The sequence below is a fragment of the Suncus etruscus genome, chromosome 7 (assembly GCF_024139225.1).
Source record: "Suncus etruscus isolate mSunEtr1 chromosome 7, mSunEtr1.pri.cur, whole genome shotgun sequence".
In the NCBI taxonomy this organism is placed as follows: domain Eukaryota; kingdom Metazoa; phylum Chordata; class Mammalia; order Eulipotyphla; family Soricidae; genus Suncus; species Suncus etruscus.
In genome coordinates, this window is record NC_064854.1 from 123,153,583 (window position 1) to 123,170,550 (window position 16,968).

The window sequence follows — 16,968 nt, forward strand, 5'->3', positions numbered from 1 at the left end:
CCCTGCGTGGCTTTTCCTGGGCCCAGGATGAACTGTGGCCCCAGCCTGTCCTCTCCTGGGCGGAGCAGGTGGGCACTGGGGCGGAACGGGCGTGGGAACAGTATGCAGGGCCTGCAGGCTCCAGCCCCCAGCCCCCCAAATAGGAGGGAGGCCCGCAGTAGAGCCATAGCCCAGCTGGGCGGCTCAGAGCCTGCCCCTCCTGGTGTTTACTGAACAGCTGGGATGTTTACAGTAACCCTTAAGAAGAGGCCCTTGTTTCAGAGGATTTCCCATCGCCATCGTGAAGGTTCCCTGGGGACTCTATTGACCTCGCCACCTCCCTGTACTCTTAGGATAGGCATATCGGGGTGCAGTCGTCCTCAGCCTCACTCCTTGGGACTGGGCCAACTTCGCTACTGCCCCTCTGCCATCCTCTGGCCTGGAGTCTCTTTCCCTGGAGGAGCAGGCACCCCCCAGGGAAGCCGCAGCTCTCCATGGTGAAATACGGTAACTGGGACCCCAGTTCAGACATTTAAATTAAATTCAATCAGAGCAGTTATTGAATATAAACACGCAGAGTCATTTACATGTTAATTATGTTGAATGGACTAGGAGGCCATAATTAGTTGCTAATTGGGTGAGAGCTGCTGTAATTGGTTTTGTTGGCAAGACCTGGCTCACCTGCCGGGGGAGTGGGGGGATGGCTCCTGGGGAGGCTTTGGGGGTTGCCAATCTAGAGAGCCAGACCCAGCCATGTGGTTGGAGACAGACTGAGAGGTTTGCAGCCAGAGGAACCAGGTCCTATCTCCACAGGGGTGAGGCAGCTTCAGTCCAAGGCTGAGCCTTGGGTTTGACTTTTGGGATTTCCCACCAGTCTAGAACAGCCTTCGGGAAAGCACTGGGAGAGCTGGGTGAGCGAGCAGTGACCACACTTTTGCTCGGCCCCAGAGAAGGTCGTGGGAGCATGAGATGGGCTTCATCTTGGTGTCTCCCTGCATGGCTGTATAGGGGTCTTGGACTTGGGTTACATGTGAGGTTGGTGTGCTGAGCAGGGGGAAAGGGGTCTGCAAAGGCTTGGGGCTGCCCTGTTTCCAGCTTAGCCCAATTGGGGCTCCCAGGGCCGTGGCTAAGACCAGCAGTCTTCCGGCTGACCGCTCATTAAAAAAGGATTAGGCCAGGAGCCAGGGGGCCAGGCCAGCCCCCAGGCTTGCTTCTGGGGCCTCTTGCAGCTTTTTTTGGTGGGGAGAAGGATCTGGAAGCCACCCCTTCCTCGAACTTTTCTATTCCTGCTCTTGCCCCTGTCCCTGAAGCTGTGTCTTCCTCAGTTTCTTCTTGAAAAGGCAGGAGCTCCAGCTTCTCAGTAGAAGAATGTCTAAAAAAAAACCCTGGCCTGCAGTCCCTCCACCTCTCACACCCAAACTCATTTCTCTTCAGCTCAGGGATTAGGGATACATCACTGAGTAGGGTTCAGGGGTCAGGGGCCGGGGGTCAGGGCTGGGCTGTAGGAACCTGTCACTGTATAGTACCAGCACAGACAGGGGAGGTGACGCTGTCACTTCGGACCGATGGCTTTGTGGGTTGTAACCAAGGGGGCGGGCCACCCACCTCTGCTCTGAGTCCCCCTGTTTGCAGCAGCCTCTTTTTTGCAGAACTGCTATCCTAGTGGTGGTCAGCTGAGATTGGGCTCAGCCCCTTAGGTCTGTGGGGTAGGTATGTCTCCCAGCTCTGTAGATGAGGCATCCTCAGCTACCGCCCAGGGAGGAGGAAGGAAAGGGGTTCTCTGTGGACAGAGGTGGTTCCTGCCTCTGGAAGTTGGCCAGACCATTCTGGACCAGGACCCTGAATATCTGACGGCCTTGGGGGCGCAGGAGGCCGGGAAGGCTGCGGAAATGAGGTGTCTGATGCCAGAAAAGGCTCTTCCTTCCCCCTGACTGGAAAAGCCTTCCCGGATGTCACCCCACCCAACCTGTGCCCAGCCTGAGTGAGGGAATGAGGGTGTGTGAGCCTTCCCAGGAGCCACCATCCTCACACTCCACCCTCCCTGTCCGAGGTCAAACCCTGGCTTGGGTTTGATCCTGATACCTATAGAGTGCTGGGGGATTGTCCCCAGCCCTTCCCCCTTGGGGGTATCACGGGGACAGGAAAGAGGGAGGCCTCCTGTCAGAGCCGACAAGTGGGACAAGTGGGGGCATCATGGGGACAGCAGGACCAAGACCAGACTGGTCCCGTGGCACGTGAGCTGACCCTTGGTTTCCTGCTCTTGCATGAAGGCCTATGCTACCTGCAGCTGCTGTAGGTGTCCAGGCCAGACCCTCAGGCCCCATGTCTGACTGGGCTTCTGAAAGGAACGGCGACCTCCAGTTCTTTTGCTCTGGGGGGACAGGATTCCAGTTTCTGTCCTCTTATGGAGGCCTGAGTGGATCCCTGCCTGCAGCTGGGATACAGGACTGTCCTACACCCCTTAGATATTTTTGCGCACTGGCTCTGTGACTTGAGAGAGGGGACCCTCTAGCAAGGGCAGGAGAAGAGGCCAAAGCCTTACATCTAGTTCACCTGGAGGACTAGAACCCCCCTTTTCTCTACTTCAGTTTCCCCTTCTGTAGGCCAGGGTTGAATGACTGGTTTGGAGTTAGGCTCTGCTTCTGTGAGTGGGAAGACAGGAAATCCTTTACCCCCTATTCCCCACCCCAGCATGAGGAATTGGCATTGAGCTTCTCTTTCTTTCTTTCTTTCTTTCTTTCTTTCTTTCTTTCTTTCTTTCTTTCTTTCTTTCTTTCTTTCTTTCTTTCTTTCTTTCTTTCTTTCTTTCTTTCTTTCTTTCTTTCTTTCTTTCTTTCTCTCTCTCTCTCTCTCTCTCTCTCTCCTTCCTTCCTTCCTTCCTTCCTTCCTTCCTTCCTTCCTTCCTTCCTTCCTTCCTTCCTTCCTTCCTTCCTTCCTTCCTTCCTTCCTTCCTTCCTTCCTTCCTTCCTTCCTTCTTTCTTTTTTTCTTTCTTTCTGGTTTTGTTTGTTTTTTGTTTTTGTTTTTTTTGTTTTGGGGTCACACCCAGCAGTGCTCAGTAATTACTCCTGGCTCTATGCTCGAAATTGCTCCTGATAGGCTCCGGGGACCATATGGGACACCAGGATTCGAACCATCGTCCTTCTGCATGCAAGGCAACCACCCTACTTCCATGCTATCTCTCCAGCCCCTTTCTTTTTTCTTTTTTTTTTTTTTTTGTGGTTTTTGGGTCACACCCAGCAGTGCTCAGGGGTTATTTCTGGCTCCAGGCTCAGAAATTGCTCCTGGCAGGCACAGGGGACCATATGGGGCGCTGGGATTCGAACCGATGACCTCCTGCATGAAAGGCAAACGCCTTACCTCCATGCTATCCCTCCGGCCCCATCTTCTTTTTAAACTATATTATTTGTTAATCGATTGATTGATTGATTCGTTTGGAGCCATACCCAGTGGCACTCAGGGATTACTCATGACTCTGCATTCAGAAATCACCCTTGGCAGGCTGGGGACCATATGGGATTCCAGAAATTGAACCGTGTCCGTCCTGGGTCAGCCACATTCAAGGCAAACGCCCTACCTTTGTGCTATCTCTCTGTCCCCGGGCATTGAGCTTCTGACTGAAGTTATATTGAAGCTTTTTTGTTTTATTTATTTATTTATTTTATTGGGTCACACCCGGCAGCGCTCAGGGATTACTCTTGGCTCTATGCTCAGAAATCTCTCCTGGCAGGCACGGGGGACCATATAGGATGCCGGTATTCAAACCACCGTCCTTCTGGATGTAAGGCAAACGCTCTACCTTCGTGCTATCTCTCCGGCCCCTAGATTGAGGCTTCTGACCAAGATGGTGACATCTGGGAGTTTCCTCTAAGGGGAGGATACTTGGCACCTCCTCTCAGGCAGCCCCAGCCCAGATTCCCTAAAATTAAGGCCCCCACCCTACGCCATTGGAAGTCAGTACTAGGATTCCCCAAGAGATATTTACATAGGAAAATAGGGCTCGGGCTTGAGAAATAGTACAGTGGGTAGGATGCTTGCCTTGCACAAAACCCTAGTTCTATTCCCTGCTTCCCATATGGGCCTGCAAGCATCCCCAGGAAGGATCTTGGAATGCAGAGCCAGCATTAAACCTGCTGAGTGCGGCCGAAAAAAAACAAAAACAAAAACAAAAACAAAAAAAAAAGAAAGAAAAACAAAAATGGGTCTCAGGAGCCAGAATACCAGCTAGCCCAGGTGACACACTGGCCCCTGCAGAGACATGTTCGTCGGTCTCCCCCCGTATCACACATCCTCTTGGGGACTTGCCTCTCCCACCAGTTTCCACAGTGACTGCAACATCCCATCCTGTGACAAGTGTCCCATTGACGCCACATCCCGTGGCCGGCAGGAGGGGTCCCGAGGGTCTTGAGTCATCTGTCCCCTTCCGGCCTGGCCTTCCCAGCTGGCTGCCCCACCACCAGGATGGGCTCTGCCTGGACGCCTCCCACAGCCCCAAAGGCCATGGTTCCTGCTGGGAATCGGCCCTGAGCCCTTGGGGCTGTTACTTTCCTCCTGTAAATGTCTGCCATGGACTCTGGGTGTTGTGCGTTCAGTGCACTGAGAGAAAGGTCCTCTGGGACAGCTGGGGGCAGGTTGTGAGATCAAGACTGCTCTCCTACACTACCTGGGCTCTCTCTGCTGCCTCACAGATGCTGGAGCTGTAAGCTGGCAGGACTCACCCACACTTTATTCTTTTATTTGTTTTGAGGCCACCTGATAATGCTGAGGGATTACTCCTGGCTCTGCATACAGGGATTATTTCTGTAGATGCTGGGGGATCATATGGAATGTCAGGGATCGAACCCATTCGGCCATGTGCAAGGCAGACCACCTGCTGTTCTATGTCTCTGGCCTTCTTCTAGGGTCCACATCCTAGAAGCCTCAGTCTGGCCGGGGTTGAAAGCAGGCACCCAAGCTGGTTCCTAGGAAACTCGGTGCCTCCATTTGGTGCCCTCCCGCCCTTCTAGTGCCCCCCAGCCTAGGCTGGCAGGACGAGGAAGGGCACCACCAAGGCCATGCCCCCAGCCAGGGTATAAATAACCCCTGGCGGGCTGTACCAGCCTGGGGGCGCTGCGCTGGCAGCCCCACTTCCTCTCTGGCCACTTCCTGACCCTGGCAGGGGGGGAGTGTTTACTTTTCTGCTGTCACTATGGCTGGGTGGCCAGGCGGGGGACTCCGAGTGGCCCAACAACAGGTGCAGGACAGGTGCCCAGGCGGCCCTGCCCAGGACTTCAGAGGTGCCGCTGGACAGGCGGGCGCGGCCATAGCCAGGCAGGGATCGGCCCTTTGATCCTGTGGCGTCCCAGTGTCCGACAAGGTCATCACCTGTATTCTCTTGTCGCCACAGTCAGGCTGGGTAGCCCAGACCCTTGTGCAGGGGCTCTGGGTTGGCTACGGTATCCCCTGGCTCTCAGCCCACCTTAAGTGCAGCTGCACATCCTGAGCTCCTGTCCCAAGCTGCTCCTAGGTTCAGTCCCTCCAGCTGTGTCCCAGACCCCCAGCAGGGCAGAGGGCAGAGTTAGCCTGGCCAGACAGCTGCCCAGGCAGGGATGACCTTCACATATGGGCCAGGCCACCTGCTGCTGGTTCCATTGTGAGGTGGCAGAGCCACAGAGCTCCGCTGTTCTCCTACAGACCTGCCTCCACTGGCCCCACCTGTGAAATGGGTTCCCTGCTGCCACCTGAGTACCCCACAGCAAACGCCGCATCTGCCTTGGTGTGGGCAGAGCTACTCCTTTACTCCCACTAGGGAATGAATATTCCTCACCTTTCCCCAGCCCTCTCCTGCTGCTGCACCCAAAATACCTGGGGGCGGGTGGAGGTGGGGTTTGTCTGGACGTGGCTCTCTATTCCAGATGGAGGTTCCAGGTTTCCTGGTGACCTGGGTCAGTCCCTGGAGTGTCATTGGCCAAGTTCCCTTCTGCTTTGCCTCCCTATGAAAGAGGATCTGGGCTGGCTGGCTCACCCAGAGAGAAATGGATCCCGTAAATCACAGCCAGGACCTTACAATCTACTATGTTCAGGGGAGGGAAGAGGTTTTTCCTGGGGGCCTAAGTTTGCATGCAGCTTAGAAGTGGTCTAAGGGTGGGGGCCGGAGAGATAGCATGGAGGTGGGGCATTTGCCTTGCATGCAGAAGGTCAGTGGTTCGAATCCCGGCATCCCATATGGTCCCCTGAGCCTGCCAGGTGTGATTTCTGAGCATAGAGCCAGGAGGAACCCCTCAGTGCTGCTGGGTGAGACCCCAAAACAAAAAAAAAGTAGTCTGAGGGAGGGCTGGAGCCACAATACGGCAGGTAGGGTGCTTGCCTTGCTCGTAGCTGACCCTGTTTCAATCCCTGGTGCCCCATATGGTTCCCTGAGCTGGGTGTGTCTCAAAACAAAAGTGTTCTGAAGGGGCTGGTGCAAGTCCTTAAGGCACTTGTCCTGAATCCTGCCAAGAGAGATCTTTGAGTTCAGAGCCAAGAGTAAACCCTAAGAACAGCTGGCCTAAGAACCAATAGGAACAACAGCTGTGGGGTCTTAGGAAGCAGTGTGGCTTCTGGGTCCTGGTGACCCGCGTCAGCCAGAGTGGGCACCTTCCTGGGGACCAGCTTTGCTATTTCACTGGTGGGCAGCCAGGGTGAGCACAGGACAGCCAGGCTCTGTGCCAGCTTGTGCACTGTGCCCCAGCCCCACCTTCTTGCTCATTAACCCTTTAAAGGCCCCACCTTAGGCGTGGGAGCATCAACCCCCATCAGAGCGCAGACTCTTTGATGCCAGCCTGCGCCCACTGTCCTGTCATTGGAACCGGAGTCTGGCTGGGCTGAGGATGAATCAGACTTGGAGTGTTGGGTGTGGGCCTTTCCCTGGCGTGCCCGTCTGCCCCAATTTCTGCCCCACAACTTTGTTTTCTTTTTTCTTTTTTGCTTTTTGGGCCATACCCGGTTACACTCAGGGGTTACTCCTGTCTCTGTGCTCAGAAATCGCTCCTGGCAGGCTCGGGGAACCATATGGGGTGCTGAGATTCGAATCACCTTCCGTCCTGGGTTGATTGCTTGCCAGGCAAACGCCCTACCACTGTGCTATCTCTCCGGCCACATCTATTTGCTCATTTTGGGGCCACACACACCTGGCTATGCTCGGGGCTTACTCTTGATTCTGCACACAGGGATCACGCTTGGCAGGATTTCGGGGGTGGGGAAGCATACGAGATGCTGGGGATCAAACCCAAGTTGGTTCGGTGCATGGCAAGCGCCCTGCCCACTGAGCTTTCACTCTGGCCTCCAGTTTTCTGGGGGATGGGAGAGAGCTGAGAAGACCCTGGCAGAGAAGCTGGGAACCTGAGGCAGGAATGTGGAGGTCATGCTCCTTTACGGGGGGGTTCGACAGGCTGATCTCTAGGGGGTCTCATGCCTCCCTCCTCTCCCTTCTCTCCCCCTGCAGAGCTCAAGGCCACAGGCACCGCCCATTTCTTCAACTTCCTTCTTAACACGACCGATTACCGCATCTTGCTCAAAGACGAAGACCACGACCGCATGTATGTGGGCAGCAAGGACTATGTGCTGTCCCTGGACCTGCACGACATCAACCGTGAGCCCCTCATTGTAAGTGCCTGCCTACTTGGGAGGAGGTGCGGGGGCCAGGGACCCTGTGCAGCAAGCAGATGGCCCCCATTGACCCCCAATCTCTGGCAGATCCACTGGGCAGCCTCTCCACAGCGCATCGAGGAGTGTGTGCTCTCTGGCAAAGATGGCAACGTGAGTGGGGCGGCGGGCAGGGGCAGCGGGCAGGGTGGGGCCGGGGGCGTCTCGGGGCCCCTTTGCAGCTTTCCCTCTGGCCCCAGGGTGAGTGCGGGAACTTCGTCAGGCTCATCCAGCCCTGGAACCGAACACACCTCTACGTGTGTGGGACCGGCGCCTACAACCCCATGTGCACCTATGTAAACCGCGGCCGCCGTGCACAGGTGAGCCCAGGCCGACCCCCACTGGTGGCTGTACCACACGCAGGGCCCAGTGAGAGCATTGGCCTGAGCCCCAGCCCTGAGACCAGGGGTGAGTGGTTTCTTGTTCCTCGACTCCTCCCCACCCCACCCCCCAACATGGGGCTAATCGATGCCTTTCTCACAGGTTGGTGTGAGCAAGTGCTCCCCCCCCCCATGCTCTTAGCGTTGTGTCAGACACATAGTGAGGGTTCGCTCCATACGTGGCAACTGTTCTCGTGGCCATGCCTTGGATCGGGCCTCGGCGCCGAGTCAGAGAGCCTGGGGGGCCACAGCATCAAAGAGGTTGGATGCTGGGTTTCTTTGTAGGCCACGCGCCTCTGGGGGAAGAGCTGCCTCTTCCCCTTGGCTCTGCCCTGTCCCCGCCTGCTTCCGCCCTCCTCCATTTCCATATGGGCTTGTGTATCTGCTAGTGTGGCCATGTCGGGCATGCGTGGGTGCGACTGGCCCCATGGGGCATCTGTGTGTGTGCGAAGGTGTATGGTTGGCTGTGGTGTGTGTCACATACTCTCTGCTCCCCAGGGGGACCAGGCTCTCAAGCCTGTGTGTCCAGCACATGCGGTGTGAGTGGCTGGCAGCCTGAGCCCGCTCCCCCGGCCCTGGCCACCCCTGGCTCTCTAACCCCTGTTCCTCGTCTCCTCAGGCCTCACCCTGGACCCAGACGCAGGTGGTCAGAGGCCGCGGCAGCAGAGCCACGGATGGTGCCCTCCGCCCGACGCCCACAGCCCCACGCCAGGTGGGCTCCACCCTCCAAGCCTGCAGCAGCAGTGCTCCTTCTGAACTGAGCTCCCTCTGGAGCCGGCCTTCCGGCCAGGGCCACACCTGGGCCAGCTTCCTAGGGTTCTCCCCTGTCCCCCTTCTCCCTCACAGGGCCCTCAGGCTCTAAAAAGGCTCCCAGCTGGATGCATTTGAGCTGCAGTGTGACCACTGCAGGCAAAAAAAATCCTAAAGCCCCCAAATTGGGAAGCAGGAATTCTGGGCAGAGAGAATAGTGCCCCAGCTCTGGTGACGTACGTGTGTGCAGAGAACCCTGAAGACCCTGACACGGACATCACTCCCCCGTCCCTCCCAGCACTCCAAGTGGGGGTTTTGTGCCCAGATTCCTAGGGGTCACTGGTATCAGGGTGTCCTTCCCCAGGGGAAGGAGGCAGAGATATCTGTCCACCCTTCACAACCCGGAACAGGCTGGGGGTACTGGGGCTGGGCTGGGGCGGGCCGGGCCAGGGCCAGGGGCTGCCAGTGGGTGAATGACAGAACAAGTGGTCACCTGAGCTGGTGTCTCTGGCATGGAGTGCCGAACCCAAGCGGGCTCGCTGGGGTGAGTGCATGTGCCTAGTATGTGAGCTGTGCGTGCCACGTGCCATCTGCGTGTGTGGAGACATGTGTGTGCAGCTGTGACTGGAAGCGGCCTGTGATACCTTTCCATCACCATCCCTGCTGTCCTGCTGCTCTGCCGCCTGCTGCTGCCTCCCCTATGCACCCCTCCTCTGCTCCTGGCCCTCAGCACCCATCCTCCTCTCTGCTTCAGGGTGGTCTGGGCTAGACCCTGCAAATCCTAGGTCCCTCGTGTGTCACTGGGGACGACACTATTGAAGAGCAGAGCAAAGGCCTTTTAGTCTGATCCACAGATCACAAGGCACCACCCTGAGGCTAAGTGACTTCTGGATCACCGGTCTCTTAGATCCATTGACGGAGGCCAGGCCAGCACCCTCTGCCTTGGGCCTGCTGCCAGCCCCTTGAGTTGGATCCAAATGTGTCTGCCCCAGGGCCAGTCTACCTGAGCCTGTTGGCACAGAGGGGCCTCTGTCACTCTCAGCATCCCCAGACCAGAACCATTTGCCACTGGCCACCAGTAAAGCCTTCCTCGTTGGGACTTAGGGTCTGCTCCCCTGGGACTCAGGATGTGCTCCCCTGGGGAGGCTCTGATCCGAGTCCACGGCTCCTGACGGTGCTGAGGTCGCCTCTGCCCTGCAGGAGTACATCTTCTTCCTGGAGCCTGAGAGACTTGAGTCTGGGAAGGGCAAGTGTCCGTACGACCCCAAGCTGGACACAGCCTCGGCCCTCATCAGTGAGTGTCCCCTGACCCCCGTTCTACCACCGGAATGTGTATCTTATATCCATGGAGGGGGTGGGGGCAACATGTACCCAGGGGAGGAGATCATAAATACACTGTCCCTGACCCCCAGTGGGCAGGGGTGCAGAGACAAGGTGTCATGAAGTCCCTCTCCAATCCCTGGCATGGGACCCCTGCTGAAGGACGCAATCTATTCTGAGACCCACCTGCATAGCTGTCCTGGCACAGGCCCAGAGCCCATTGGCCATAGGCCATAGGCCATGAGAATATGAGTCTGCACTGGGGGTGACTTGGGGGATGCCCGTGGAATGTTCCAGGGTCATCTATGAGGCAGGCAGACCCACACCAGGCACCAACCGTGGGGGATGTGGCCTCTCTGGCTCTCTCTAGTCTAGGCTGTCTCAGAGCAATAGCTGGGCACCTTCGCTCCATGCCTGGCAGAGGCCCCAGGCATGGACACTGTGCTCTCTCGAGGTTAGTGAGGTGGTCTCGGCCCAAGCCTGCTCAAATGTGAGCATTTGACTGGATCAGGATCTGCCCTGTTGAGGACTAAGGGCCAGCTCCTGCCAACTTATGTTGAAACATTCAGGTTCTTTGTGAGCCAGCAGTTCAATTCGTTAGCAGCTGTTAATGAAAACTAAATTACACACACTTACAAGGAAATGAATTACTTTCAAAGGAAGGTAAACACTCAGAAATTGCTGCTTCCTGATGATTCTGCTGTAGTTGATGGTAACCACTTTACGTTCATGCGGTCATTCATGTCTTGAGTATCAGGGTGGAGTTGTTGGCAGCTTCACCCCGTGACCCTGGCTGCTCTTGATGTCAGCTGCGGTGGGAGGTTCTGTACCTCAGGAATGGGCCCTGCTGCTGGCAAAGTCAAGTGCTGCCTATCCAGGCCCTCTAGAGGACCCTGGTCACATAATCAGATCCCAGGGAATGGTAGAGGGAAACACAGAACTCTGCCCTGAGGGTATTGGGGCTGTGTCCTGATCCTAGCAGAGGCGGCCCCCCCCCACATCTGAACCCCTACATCTCATAGATGAGGAGCTCTATGCCGGCGTGTACATTGACTTCATGGGCACCGATGCAGCCATCTTCCGCACACTGGGCAAGCAGACGGCCATGCGCACAGACCAGTATAACTCACGGTGGCTCAATGGTGAGTGCAGCCAGTGCCCCTGGTGGGGGCCAGCATGTGCGTGGGGTGGCATTGCAGGGGCTAGAAGCGATGGTTCAAAGCTGGAGCCCTGGGTTTATACTGTCACTCCCCTAGCCGTGCTGGGTATGGCCTTGGTGCATCGCCATCAACTGTTTAGCCTGCACAGCCGAGTCATACATCACCTGGAGTGTCCCCTAGACTACTGAGCACCGCTCAGGAAGCCCCCAAATAAACAGTCAGGAATGGGGGGAACTTCTGCCCTGTGGCTGGCTGGGTAGAGAGTGCTCTAACCCTGGAGGATATTGACTGTGGGGATGTTCCCAAGTTGAGGTGTGCTGCTGGGAAAGAGGCCTGAGGGAGGCCATGCCCTGATGCCCCCTATTCTCCTGCAGACCCTTCCTTCATCCATGCTGAGCTCATCCCCGACAGCGCTGAACGCAATGACGACAAACTCTACTTCTTCTTCCGGGAGCGGTCGGCAGAGGCGCCTCAGAACCCCGCTGTGTACGCCCGCATCGGGCGCATCTGCCTGGTATGTGCTCCCCTGGCCACACACACCCAGATTTGCTTCCGTGGGTCTCACTCTGTGAGGCCTAGGCTAGGTAACTGAAAAACCAGATAGAGAATCGGGAGCCGGAACAATGGCACAGCGGTAAGGCGTTTGCCTTGCACATAGTCAACTCTAGATGAACACTGGTTTGATCCCCAGCATCCCTAGCCAGCCAGGAGAGATTTCTGAGTGCAGGGCCAGGAGTAACCACTGAGTGCCGCCGGGTGTGGACCCCCCCAATCCAAAATGATAAAGGATAGGGACCAGGGACAATAAAAGGGCCCTGTTTGGTGGGGGAGCCAGCAGCTTTCTCTGCCCATTGTCTGCCCCTTAGAATGACGATGGTGGCCACTGCTGCCTGGTCAACAAGTGGAGCACGTTCCTGAAGGCCAGGCTGGTGTGTTCGGTACCTGGCGAGGATGGCATCGAGACCCACTTCGACGAGCTCCGTGAGTGTCCGGCGGGTGGTGGCAGGTCCTCTCTTGGGGAGTCCTGTACTGGGGGTGTCCTAGCCTTGGAGGTCCCCTGGCCAGCATCTTCTCCCCTTGTCCCCAGAGGACGTGTTTGTCCAGCAGACCCAGGATGTGAGGAACCCGGTCATCTACGCGGTCTTCACCTCCTCAGGGTGAGGCTGGGGTCTGGGTCAGCAGGGGAGGCTGGGGTGTGGCTGTATTGGGGTGTGAGAGAATGGGGGACGTGACCCGTCCTGGCACCAGAGCCCAGCCCAGACTGGGGATCCCTAGGTGGCCATACCTGGCCAGTGCCTGCCTCCTCCCAGTAGCTCTACCCTGTTTGCAGCTCAGTGTTCCGGGGCTCCGCTGTGTGTGTCTACTCCATGGCTGACATCCGCATGGTCTTCAACGGACCCTTTGCCCACAAAGAGGGCCCCAACTACCAGTGGATGCCCTTCTCAGGGAAGATGCCCTACCCACGGCCTGGCACGGTGAGGACCCCTCTCCTGAGGGAGGCCTGCTCTAGCTCAGGCCTTCTGCACATATGGGTATACTATCTTGAGGACGCATAGGTGGGGGGAGTTGGGCCATGCTCATGAGAAACCCTTCCTGCACCCTCCTTAAAGTTGGAATCATGGGGGCCGGAGAGATAGCATGGAGGTAAGGCATTTGCCTTTCATGCAGAAGGTACGTGGTTCAAATCCTGGCGTCCCATATGGTCCCCCGTGCCTGCCAGGAGTGATTTCTGAGCATAGAGCCAGGAGTAACCCCTGAGCACTGCCGGGTATGACCCCCCCCCCCCCAAAAAAAAATTGGAATCATGGCAGGGTGGGAGAAAAAAAAAGTTGGAATCATGGGGGCTGGAGAGATAGCATGGAGGTAGGGCATTTGACTTGCATGCAAAAGGATGGTGGTTCGAATCCCAGCATCCCATATGGTCCTCCAAGCCTGCCAGAAGCGATTTCTGAGCGTAGAGCCAGAAGTAACCGCTGAGCGCTGCCGGGTGTGACCCAAAAAAAAAAAAAAAAAAAAAAAAGTTGGAATCATGGGGGCAGTGGAGGGAGAGGAGATGGCTCAGTGGGTGAGCACTGGTTTTGCCCAGATGAGAACCTCTTTGGGGTGTTCAATTCCACCATAACCCAGAACTTGAAAATAAATAAAATTTTACAAAAGAAGGGACTGGTTGGTGCTGGAGTGATGGCGTGGCAGTAGGACATTTGCCTTGCACGCGACTGATTCAGCACAGACTGTGGTTCGATCCCCCGGCACCCCATATGGTACCCCAAACCAGGAGTAATCCTTGAACGTCACCAGTTGTGGCCCAAAAATCCCCCCCAAAAAAAGAAGGGGCTGGAGTGATAGCACAGCACAGTGGTAGGGCATTTGCCTTGCACACGGCTGATCTGAGTTTGATTTTTGGCATCCCATATGGTCCCCCAACCCTGCCAGGAGTAATTTCTTAGAGCAGAGCCAGGAGTAACCCCTGAGCATCTCTGGGTGTGGCCCAAAAACAAACATAAAAGAACATGGAGCCAACCTCAATTTGATCCCCAGCGTCCCATTTGGTTTCCCAAGCGCCACCGGAAGTGATTCATAAGCCCAGAGTCAGGAGTAAGCCTTGATTATTGCTGAGTGTGGCACTAAATCAGAAAACAAAAGACCAAAAAAGAAAAAAGAGGGGCTGGAATAGTACAGAGGGGAAAGTGCTTGCTTTTCATGTTGTCCACCCAGCTTTAATCCCCAGCATCTGATATAGTCCCCTAGGCACTGCCCGGCGTAGTAATTCCTGAGTACAGAGCCAGGAGTAACCCCTGAGCATGGCCAGTTATGACCAGAAAACAAAACAAAGAAAAAAGGAACGAAAACATAGAGAGCAAGAAAAATTTCATGTATATTCACACATCATGAGGCTATGGAGGGGTCTAGTCAGGACCCTGAAGTTGTATCAGCTGGTGTGACTGGCTGCACCCCAAAGACTTTGTGGGTCTATTCATAAGGTGTAGTTGGAAGCACAGCAAGGAAGCCAGCTAGAGGGTCAGCGCAGAGAGGGTTGGGAAAGGTAGCATGGTAGACCCATGACAGAGGGGGCACCACGGAAGTGCCCCCGACCCAGGACAGCAGGTAGTCACGTTGCCATAGGGTCAGGGGGAAGTACTCACAACTGAGGTCAGGGAACTTTCTGACACACCCCTAGAAGGGACTGAGCTGGCCGGAAAGACAAGACCACTGGAGTCAGGCTGCAGGGGTGAGGATCCAGCAGAGCCCCAGCATAACAGCTAGTGGGTTCCAGAAACTCAGGTTTGCTGGCTGCAGAGCAGAAGGGTGGGAGCTGGAGCAACAGCCAGAGAGGAAGAAGGATGAGTGGGCCGGAGAGGACAGAACAGGCAGCTCTGCCAAGTACGGCCACAAGGTCACAGCACAGGAGGCTCGAGAGGTGACCGAGAGGGGACCTGGGCCGGACAGGGCCTGCGGGGAACTTTGAGGTTTTGGGAAAAAGGCCGGATGGGCTTCTGGGGTGAGAGAGAGCAGGCTGTGGGGGCCGGGGGGCAGACAGGACTGGGGAGCCAGCCACAGGGCCTGACCACCGCCCGCCCACAGTGCCCCGGTGGGACCTTCACGCCGTCCATGAAGTCCACCAAGGACTACCCCGACGAGGTGATCAACTTCATGCGAAGCCACCCCCTCATGTACCAGGCCGTGTACCCCCTGCAGCGGCGGCCCCTGGTGGTCCGCACGGGGGCTCCCTACCGCCTCACTACCGTCGCCGTGGACCAGGTGGATGCAGCCGACGGGCGCTATGAGGTGCTTTTCCTGGGCACAGGTACCCGCTGCTGTTCCCGGCCCCCATCCTGCTGGGCCTACTGGGTGGATCGCATAGATCATGGGCTGGGCCCTACCCTGCTAGGGGGCTCCAGAGGGGCCGTGGTCAGGTCAGCCCTGTCACCCTCAGCCTTTGCAAGGCAGCTGTGGCTCTGGGGGGGACACCCTTGGGGACCAGGTGGTCAGGGACCCTGGGAGCAGGAGAGAATGGTTGAAGATCCCTCATAAGTTCTCAAGTCCGGCCACTCATATTCGTGCATGTACCTTCCTAGTTCCAGCCACTGAAAACCCCATCCTGTCACCCTCCTCGACCGCGCCCGTGGCTGGAGTCTGGGTGGGATTCCCAAGGGGGGAAACATCACCCGCACCCCTGAGTTCTTGCTCCGCTGCCCCTCAGGGTGTGGGCCCTGGTGGGGGAAGGGGCTGAGGCTGGTGCCCTTCCCCCGCATCCTCAGCCCCACTGAGGCCCTGCCCGGCCCGTTCCAGACCGCGGGACAGTGCAGAAGGTCATCGTGCTGCCCAAGGATGACCAGGAGATGGAGGAACTTATGTTGGAGGAGGTGGAAGTGTTCAAGGTGGGTGTGTGTCCCAGGCCTCCCCCTCCCCATCGATGCTAGGTTCTGCCCATGTTGCTCAGGGCATGAGGGGGCAGGTGGGCCCAGAGTCACAAACTGATCTTTCTCCTAGGACCCAGCACCTGTGAAGACCATGACCATCTCTTCCAAGAGGGTGAGTTTGGGCAAAGTGGGCCGGGGTCAGGGATGGAGCCTGCCTGCATCTGCTTGGGGTGACGACCTTGACACACAGGGTTGGTTGGAAAGGGCCAGAGAGATAGCACATGCCTTGCATGCCGCTGACCCGGGACAGATCTAGATTTGATTCCCCGCATCCCTTATGCTCCCCCAAGCCTGCCAGGAGCAATTTCTGAGTGCAGGGCCAGGAGTAATCCCTGAGCACCGCTGGATATGACCCCCAAAACAAAAAAACAAACAAACACAGAGTTGGAGAAACCAAGGCATAGCTGACTCCTCATGATAACTGGAGGCTAATGGGGACCATGTTTCCCTTACTTGTGCTCAACCTGGAATAAATCCTTGGCACCCCATATAGTCATCTGAGCCCGTCACGAGTGATCCCTGAGCACTGAGCCAGGAATAAAAGCCGTGAGCACTCATTGCTGAGTATCACCCCAAAACAGAAAAGCATCTGATGGGAGCTGGTGCTGGCGAGAGGGCTGACCAGCACCTCTTCCTGCTTTTAGCAACAACTGTACGTGGCCTCGGCAGTGGGGGTCACACACCTCAGCCTGCACCGATGCCAGGCATATGGGGCTGCCTGTGCCGACTGCTGCCTCGCCCGGGACCCCTACTGTGCCTGGGATGGCCAGTCTTGTTCACGATACACGGCATCCTCCAAGAGGTAGCATCCCCAAACCAAAGCACTGTCCCAAACCAAAGCACGGGGTGCTTCTCTGTGGGACTCTGGGCACTGGGTCTGTGTGCGTTTGGGGACGGCTTCCGGGCAGTGCTCCTCTAGAAGTGCTCTTCTTCCAGGCGGAGTCGCCGGCAGGACGTGCGGCATGGGAACCCCATCAGGCAGTGTCGCGGGTTCAACTCCAATGGTGAGTTTCTGTGCTCGAAGCATTTGTCCCACACTGGCCCCCATCTTCCCTGAAGATGGGCTGCCTTTACACAGCCTTGTTCCATTCCACAGCAAATAAGAATGCCGTGGAGGCCGTGCAGTATGGTGTGGCAGGCAGCGCCGCCTTCCTTGAGTGCCAGCCCCGTTCTCCCCAAGCCACCGTGAAGTGGCTGTTTCAGCGAGATGCCAGTGATCGGCGCCGAGAGGTGAGTTCCTGTTGCCAGGGGGCCTGTGGGGTGGGTCCCTCAAAAGAGGAGAGTCCAGGGGGGCTGGA

At 56.8% G+C, this 16,968-nt stretch overlaps 1 protein-coding gene across 1 annotated transcript in view; it reads left to right on the plus strand.

The window, feature by feature from the left end:
- The window catches only part of SEMA3F (semaphorin 3F), a 32,674-nt gene that overhangs the window by 14,215 nt on the left and 1,491 nt on the right, over window positions 1–16,968 (plus strand). The window contains exons 3-18 of the mRNA XM_049777442.1: window positions 7,440–7,600; window positions 7,691–7,753; window positions 7,840–7,959; window positions 8,639–8,731; window positions 9,970–10,063; window positions 11,112–11,231; window positions 11,624–11,763; window positions 12,116–12,230; window positions 12,337–12,406; window positions 12,580–12,724; window positions 14,832–15,054; window positions 15,540–15,628; window positions 15,741–15,782; window positions 16,315–16,472; window positions 16,607–16,674; window positions 16,767–16,900. Coding sequence (XP_049633399.1) covers window positions 7,440–7,600; window positions 7,691–7,753; window positions 7,840–7,959; window positions 8,639–8,731; window positions 9,970–10,063; window positions 11,112–11,231; window positions 11,624–11,763; window positions 12,116–12,230; window positions 12,337–12,406; window positions 12,580–12,724; window positions 14,832–15,054; window positions 15,540–15,628; window positions 15,741–15,782; window positions 16,315–16,472; window positions 16,607–16,674; window positions 16,767–16,900 — 1,835 coding nt within the window. The remainder of the gene's footprint in view (window positions 1–7,439; window positions 7,601–7,690; window positions 7,754–7,839; window positions 7,960–8,638; window positions 8,732–9,969; window positions 10,064–11,111; window positions 11,232–11,623; window positions 11,764–12,115; window positions 12,231–12,336; window positions 12,407–12,579; window positions 12,725–14,831; window positions 15,055–15,539; window positions 15,629–15,740; window positions 15,783–16,314; window positions 16,473–16,606; window positions 16,675–16,766; window positions 16,901–16,968) is intronic.